The sequence below is a fragment of the Oncorhynchus masou genome, chromosome 24 (genome assembly GCF_036934945.1).
Source record: "Oncorhynchus masou masou isolate Uvic2021 chromosome 24, UVic_Omas_1.1, whole genome shotgun sequence".
In the NCBI taxonomy this organism is placed as follows: domain Eukaryota; kingdom Metazoa; phylum Chordata; class Actinopteri; order Salmoniformes; family Salmonidae; genus Oncorhynchus; species Oncorhynchus masou.
The window spans coordinates 7283564-7291985 of NC_088235.1; the positions used below are offsets into that span (position 1 = coordinate 7283564).

Consider the following 8422-nt stretch of genomic DNA (forward strand, 5'->3'; position numbering starts at 1 on the left):
GTTTGATACACCTGGTATTGGATATGACTGAAAAACCATCTCAAAGACATTCATACCTGAACTGCACATTTAATTGCCATGGTAGAGTACATGATCAGTGAATATATTAAACGTACAGGCTACAATGTGGGGATCTCATGCATGGTAATAACTACAGTACATGATCAGTGAATATATTAAATGTACAGGCCACAATGTGGGGATCTCATGCATGGTAATAACTACAGTACATGATCAGGGAATATATTAAATGTACAGGCCACAATGTGGGGATCTCATGCATGGTAATAATTACAGTACATGATCAGGGAATATATTAAATGTTCAGGCCACAATGTGGGGATCTCATGCATGGTAATAACTACAGTACATGATTAGGGAATATATTAAATGTACAGGCCACAATGTGGGGATCTCATGCATGGTAATAACTACAGTACATGATCAGGGAATATATTAAATGTTCAGGCCACAATGTGGGATCTCATGCATGGTAATAACTACAGTACATGATCAGGGAATATATTAAATGTTCAGGCCACAATGTGGGGATCTCATGCATGGTAATAACTACAGTACATGATCAGGGAATATATTAAATGTTCAGGCCACAATGTGGGGATCTCATGCACGGTAATAACTACATGTATATAGGACTTGCATCCTTGTCACAAAGTTATTATATTCTACTCAATCTATAGGCTTCATTAATGTCATTCAGACTGTTTTGAAGATGATACAACTGGCTATGATAGCTGAGGTTCATAGCTTGGTTCTGAACTAATATGTATACCAAACATTTTAAGGTCCATATGTGGCCGATGTGAAATGGCTAGTTAGTTAGCGGTGGTACGCTCTAACAGTGTTTCAGTTGGTGACGTCACTCTCTCTGAGATTTTGTGGCGCGATGGGTAACGATGCTTTGTGAGTGACTGTGGTTGATGTGTGCAGAGGGTCCCTGGTTCGAGCCCAGGTTGAGGAGAAGGACGGAAGCTATACTGTTACACATACACAGATCGGCTACACATCCAGGTATTGTTATCCACAATAAGCAAGAAATAGTTAGCGAGCTACGTTATTTCATCTATCTGCATTGCATGGCAAAGTAAGCAAGGCAAGTTTACAAAACTGTACACTCAATTTGCAGTAAATTCTTCAGTGAGCTAGATTCTTTACATCCACTGTTTCACAAGACGACAGCCTGGTTTGCTGGTTGTTTCAGGTGTCCCTAAAACATGAAAACAACCAGAATTATAATTTCATACTCTTGTCACAACACCCATAAAGCTAGCTAGCCAATGTTAGCTAGTCAGCTAGCTTGCTAAATCACGATTTTTGTAAATTAAATTAACTAACATATTCCTCTCAACTGGACATTTTCCCCATGATTCTTTATGACATTATAATCACATTTACTTCCATCCTAGTATTTTTGTCAGCCATCTTTGCTGAAGAAAGTCTCCAGCCTTGGGTCGCATAGCTTCAAATTTGTCATGGGAGCCACTCGATATGATTGGTCATTGCCCAGCGGTCGCGCGGGTGATTTGCATACATTTGGGTAAAAGTTTATATTTTTCACCGCCTCCCACGCCATGTTCGCACCGCCCGAAGGTCCCCGCTCCCTTCCATTGAAAATGAATGGGAAGCGGTGTTTCACCGCGTCGCGTCTTGTGCTTGTGTACACCGGGCATGAAGTACCATGGCAAATGCGCCATTCTGCTGCTTGACGGACAGAGCCCACAAAACATGGGAAATTAACCAAAACCACTCACACTTGTCATATTTGTTCAGTTTCATTTTATATCTCTCAAATATAAAGTTAATGGCGGCCAATATTGAGATATATCGCGAGGCTATCCTACATATCTGAAATTACATTGATTATTACTGGTTTACTGGTCGTGAAAAGCAAGCAGTTACTTGCTGTATAACTTTAAAGATTATTTGCGCAATGGAATAATTTGACATTTTGTAGGTCTGACTATGGTCTTCAAGAGGTGATGATTTTACAACCAAATACTTCACATTTATTTAACAATACTTCTAAAAACGACAACGGAGTTGTCAAACGGGGTTTTTGATACTGTCATTTGAAGTATGTCCCCTATCACATGACCCATTGTACTCGACAACGGAGTTGTCAAACGGGGATTTTGATACTGTCATTTGAAGTATGTCCCATATCACATGACCCATGTACTCGACAACGGAAGAGAACTTTCAAAGAATCACGAGCCAGGCGGGAAAGTTGGTTATTCGTTCTGACCAATCAATTCACTCGTGTAGCAACGCCGCTGCGGAGTGTCTTCAGCGGAGAGGGACGAGGTAGCGAACATATTAGTCTATAAGATAAACGAGTTATTTTTTTCTTCCAATTTTATACCGAAGGAGATACTGCAGCGTAAACCAAGGACGGTGAGTTAAAAAACAAACATCTAATTCATTGACAAAACAATATAGCTAACGCATGATCAATCTATAGCTAGCTTGCAAACGGCTCGCCAACCGGAGAGAGTTGGCCTGCATTCACCATCCACGCTTGCTAGTTAGCTAATATTAGCAGCTAACGTTAGCCAATGTTACCAGATATAAAACAGCTGATTAGCTAACGTTAGCCAATGTGCAAGTAGTTGAGACCAAGTTGGCTAGCTATTGCGGACCAACTAGCTAGCCAGTTATGTATACTAGCTAGTTAATTACATTAGCTAGCCTACCTACCCACCCAACTAGCTTGTTAACTTGCTATATTTTCAGCACACCCAATTCATGTTCTTGAATTTCCAGGACTGTAACGTTCTCGTGTATCAAACTTTACAGGTCATGTTGCGTTAGGTTTGTTTACTTCGCCAACACAAGTATGGCAGCTTAGCTAGCAAGATAAGCATTATATTACCTGATCATGTTATGGTTTTCAAGAGATCCATCCCGGCTTTCTCCATCTACTTCAGGGGTCGAACTAATCTACAGGAAAGCTCCCTACCCTCCTACAGAACCGCCAGTATTTTATTTTATTTCTTTAACCTTTATTTAACTAGGCAAGTCAGTTAATTAAGAACAAATTCTTATTTTCAATGACATTAACAGTGGGTTAATTGCCTGTTCAGGTTTGTAACTTGTCAGCTCGGGGGTTTGAACTTGCAAACTTCCGGTTACTAGTCCAACGCTCTAACCACTAGGCTACCCTGGCCTAATAGTCTAATCTGTTCTCTCCCTGTAGATGACTGGCTCGAACGAGTACAAACTGAACCAGGGACCAGAGGACAGTATCTCTGCTGTGAAGTTCAGTCCCAGTACGGGCCAGTTCCTTCTCGTGTCCTCTTGGGACTGTACTGTCCGGCTCTACGATGTGGCAGGAAACTCCATGAGGATCAAGTATTCTCACCTGGCACCTGTGCTGGATTGTGCTTTCTATGTAAACAAGTTTTTTAATTTGTCATAAGTGTTTCCATGGTAATCAGTTACTCGATTTTAGATGCAGAGTTGTCTACTTTGCCACACACAGACACAGATATAACGGATGTGTAACGGCTAGCTAGTTAGCGGTGGTGCACGCTACTAGCATTTCAATCGGTGACGTCACTTGCTCTGAGACCTTGAAGTAGTTGTTCCCCTTTGCTCTACAAGGGCCACGGCTTTTGTGGAGCGATGGGTAACGACGCTTCGTGGGTGACTGTTGTTGATGTGTGCAGAGGGTCCCTGATTCACGCGAGAGGACGGTCTAAAGTTGCACTGTTACACACACACACACACACCAAGAAGAAGAAACATGACAATATTGTTAAAAGTAAATTTCTACAAACAGTGTTACAATGTAGTCAAAATGGTGTGTGTCCCCCCGGTCAAGGAACACGTTGGAGTCATATCTCTTCTCTTGTAGGACCCTACACATGCCTGGAGCGGAGGCTTGGACACGCAGTTGAAAACCCACGACTTGAATACAGATCAAGGTGTGCCTGTCAATATATCACCACTGAATTGTGTGCTTCCTGTTATTACTAAATGAAGTGTTGTTTTTTTAAAATATTTTTTTACGGTCCATATTTCTCTCCCTTGTGTGTAGATACAATAGTTGGGACACACGACGCCCCCATTCGCTGTGTGGAATACTGTCCAGAGGTCAACGTCATGGTAACAGGTAGCTGGGATAGGTCAGTCAGGCTGTGGGACCCCAGGACCCCCTGCAACGCTGGCACCTTCACACAACCTGAAAAGGTGGAGCTATCAAAACTCTGTATGAAACATTCCTGGGCTTTTATATGTCTGTTCATAAAGACCAAAGCAGACATTGACCTCCATTTTCAATTCTGATTTTAAAGTTTAAAAAAAATTGGTATAGTCTGTTTTTGTTGAGAATGGGACATACATACAGGCATATGGACATTGAGAGAGAAATTGATTGTGAGACACACATTTTAAGACTGTTCTCATGTCTTTTGTCTCTTTTAACGAAGGTGTACACCCTCTCTGTGGCTGGTGACCGGCTCATAGTGGGGACAGCAGGGAGGAGGGTGTTGGTCTGGGACCTGAGGAATATGGGCTACGTCCAGCAGAGGAGAGAGTCCAGTCTGAAATACCAGACACGAGCCATCAGGGCCTTCCCAAACAAACAGGTAAACTTCTAGACTAGCTCAGGAGCCATCAGGGCCTTCCCGAACAAACAGGTAAACCTCTAGACTAGCTCAGGAGCCATCAGGGCCTTCCCGAACAAACAGGTAAACCTCTAGTCTAGCTCAGGAGCCATCAGGGCCTTCCCGAACAAACAGGTAAACATCTAGACTAGCTCAGGGCCTTCCCGAACAAACAGGTAAACCTCTAGACTAGCTCAGGGCCTTCCCGAACAAACAGGTAAACCTCTAGACTAGCTCAGGAGCCATCAGGGCCTTCCCGAACAAACAGGTAAACATCTAGACTAGCTCAGTACCAGACATTAGCCACCAGGGCCTTCCCTAACAAACAGGTAAACCTCTAGACTAGCTCAGTACCAGACATTAGCCACCAGGGCTCAGGTAAACCTCTAGTCTAGCTCAGGACCTTCCCTAACAAACAGGTAAACCTCTAGACTAGCTCAGTACCAGACATTGGCCACCAGGGCCTTCCCGAACAAACAGGTAAACCTCTAGACTAGCTCAGGACCTTCCCTAACAAACAGGTAAACCTCTAGACTAGCTCAGGACCTTCCCTAACAAACAGGTAAACATCTAGTCTAGCTCAGTGCTTCTCTAACCTCTCATTGGGACCCCCCCCCCCAGACCTTTCACAATTTAGTTGTATCTCTGAACTATCTCACCTGATTGACCTATTGAATGGGGCTTGATGATTAGTTGACCAGTTGAATCAGGTGAGCTGGCTGTGGAATAGTTAAATACATGGAACTGTTGGGGACCTGAGGAGAGGTTGGAGAATCCCTGGTCTAACTGGGCTGGGAACAAGGTGATGTCACAATACTAAACGTCACTGATAGGTTGGAGAATCCCTGGTCTAACTGGGCTGGGAACAAGGTGATGTCATATCACAATACTAAACGTCACTGAGAGGTTGGAGAATCCCTGGTCTAACTGGGCTGGGAACAAGGTCATATCACAATACTAAACGTCACTGAGAGGTTGGAGAATCCCTGGTCTAACTGGGCTGGGAACAAGGTGATGTCACAATACTAAACGTCACTGAGAGGTTGGAGAATCCCTGGTCTAACTGGGCTGGGAACAAGGTGATGTCACAATACTAAACGTCACTGAGAGGTTGGAGAATCCCTGGTCTAACTGGGCTGGGAACAAGGTGATATCACAATACTAAACGTCACTGAGAGGTTGGAGAATCCCTGGTCTAACTGGGCTGGGAACAAGGTCATATCACAATACTAAACGTCACTGAGAGGTTGGAGAATCCCTGGTCTAACTGGGCTGGGAACAAGGTGATATCACAATACTAAACGTCACTGAGAGGTTGGAGAATCCCTGGTCTAACTGGGCTGGGAACAAGGTGATGTCATATCACAATACTAAACGTCACTGATATGATGCTTTTATCCACCGCAACGTACGGTGACATCATACATGTTTCAGTAGGCCTATGTGATCCCCTTGCGGGACTTGAACCCATGACCGTGGCCATTGCTAAGTGCCACACTCTAACCAGCGGAGCCCGACAGGACCACACATCGTTGTCTTGTCTGGTGTTTATTGTCTGTTTTTGAAGGGCTACGTGCTGAGCTCCATAGAAGGACGTGTTGCGGTGGAGTACCTGGACCCCAGCCAGGAAATGCAGAAGAAGAAGTACGCCTTCAAGTGCCACCGGTTGAAGGAGAACGGCATAGAGCAGGTCTATCCCGTCAACGCCATCTCCTTCCACGGTGTCCACAACACCTTCGCCACAGGTGGGATACTTTCTATTGGCACTAATACAACTCGGCAGTCGTTCGTCGTTAAGACTGCTTTTGAAATGTTCAACTACAATAAAAAAAATATTGATCCAGAAAAAAATCCCCCTCCCAAAAAAACAAGAACATTATTTTATATTATATAATTATTTGATCCAGAATAAATAAAATAAATAAAAACAAGGATCCATGAAGCTTGATTTTATTTCCTGCATTTTTATGGTCTATTATCATGTGACCTTTTTTGGATTCATATCGCCATGGTTACACTCCAAGGGAACACTTGATGAATGATTAGCCTCCCGGATTATAATCTTATAAAAGTCGTGTAACTACTCTGTCGATAAATTTCCATTTCCGTTCCTCCGGTTGACCTTGAAAACCCCCCTCTCCCTCTCTCTTGTCCTTCGACCAGGTGGTTCAGACGGCTTTGTGAACATCTGGGACCCTTTCAACAAGAAGCGCCTGTGTCAGTTTCACCGCTACCCCACGTCTATCGCCTCCCTGGCCTTCAGTAACGACGGCTCCACGCTGGCCATCGCCTCCTCTTACATGCAGGAGCAGGGAGACATCAGCCACCCGGAGGACACCATCTTCATCCGTCAGGTGACGGACGCCGAGACGAAGCCCAAGTGAGTCGGGACGGTCTCCTGATCTGATTCACACCGTGGGGCCCCGATCTGATTCTGAAACTGCGCTGCCTCGGGTAGTTTCTTTCCGCGTTGTCTTCTTTCAGCACTGTGAGCTACAGCAACCATGATACAGGATTTACTTCATGGTGGGTCCAGCCCAGTACGGCTCGGCCCTATAGTGTGAAGCAGAACATCCAGTCCACATCCCGGTGCTCTTGTCTGGCCTGCACCGCCACACTGCCCCTCACACTATTTTGGTACATATGAATGGCAGCATTGACCAGGAGCAGGCAGCTGGTATTTATCAGGCCATCTAGCTCTCTCTCTCTAGCGCTCTCTCTCTCTCTCCAGCTCTCTCTCCCTCTCTAGCTCTCTCTCTAGCTCTCTCTCTAGCTCTCTCTCTAGCTCTCTCTCTAGCTCTCTCTCTCTCTAGCTCTCTCTAGCTCTCTCTCTCTCTAGCGCTCTCTCTCTCTCTAGCTCTCTCTAGCTCTCTAGCTCTCTCTCTCTAGCTCTCTCTCTCTCTCTCTCTCTCTCTCTCTCTCTAGCTCTCTCTCTCTCTCTAGCTCTCTCTCTCTCTCTAGCTCTCTCTCTCTCTCTCTAGCGCGCGCTCTCTCTCTCTAGCGCTCTCTCTCTCTCTCTAGCGCTCTCTCTCTCTAGCTCTCTCTCTCTCTACCTCTCTCTAGCTCTCTCCGCCTTTTTCAATATCCCGTAGTTGACGGACCGATGAGGACTTGACAAAATGGCTGCCTCCTGATCTGTGTGTGGCTCCAGGAGAGTCCTGAAGACAGCTGAATGGCTCCATCTAAACAAAACAACCTTCGCTGACCTTTGTTCATCTGCCTGTATTTGTTGGATTTAAAGTTTATTATTTACTGTTCCCATTTATTTGTACTTTTAAAAATGAAACGTGTGCTTTTATTAAATGTAGAAGGACTACACCCATGTGTTTTCAGTTGTATCTAGCCCCGCCCCTCTAATAAACTGGTGAAATTAGGTGGTTGTGTCTAGCCCCCACCCCTGTAATAAACTGGTGAAATTAGGTTGTCTAGCCCCGCCCCTCTCATAAACTGGTGAAATTAGGTTGTCTAGCCCCGCCCCTCTCATAAACTGGTGAAATTAGGTTGTTGTATCTAGCCCCCGCCCCTCTAATAAACTGGTAAAATTAGGTTGTCTAGCCCCGCCCCTCTCATAAACTGGTGAAATTAGGTTGTCTAGCCCCGCCCCTCTCATAAACTGGTGAAATTAGGTTGTTGTATCTAGCCCCTGACCCTCTCATAAACTGGTGAAATTTGGTTGTTGTGTCTAGCCCCGCCCCTCTCATAAACTGGTGAAATTAGGTTGTCTAGCCCCGCCCCTCTCATAAACTGGTGAAATTAGGTTGTTGTGTCTAGCCCCCGCCCCTCTAATAAACTGG

General features: G+C 44.8%; 1 protein-coding gene across 1 annotated transcript; it reads left to right on the plus strand.

The window, feature by feature from the left end:
* The first annotated feature begins 2264 nt into the window (after positions 1-2264).
* Positions 2265-7946, plus strand: LOC135511818 (mitotic checkpoint protein BUB3). Its single transcript, XM_064933294.1, has 7 exons — positions 2265-2415; positions 3218-3412; positions 3878-3947; positions 4061-4212; positions 4452-4610; positions 6196-6373; positions 6792-7946. Exons 2-7 carry the CDS (start codon positions 3218-3220, stop codon positions 7010-7012), a joined length of 975 nt encoding a protein of 324 aa, XP_064789366.1. The 5' UTR covers positions 2265-2415; the 3' UTR covers positions 7013-7946.
* The last annotated feature ends 476 nt before the right edge of the window (positions 7947-8422 follow it).

What these genes read in the sequence shown, in the direction of transcription:
- LOC135511818 (XM_064933294.1), top strand. Translation starts at nt 3,218, where the DNA reads ATGACTGGCTCGAACGAGTACAAACTGAACCAGGGACCAGAGGACAGT. An exon ending in CGACTTGAATACAGATCAAG is followed by an intron (nt 3,948 to 4,060) that starts GTGTGCCTGTCA and finishes CCTTGTGTGTAG; the next exon opens with ATACAATAGTTGGGACACAC. An exon ending in CCTTCACACAACCTGAAAAG is followed by an intron (nt 4,213 to 4,451) that starts GTGGAGCTATCA and finishes CTTTTAACGAAG; the next exon opens with GTGTACACCCTCTCTGTGGC.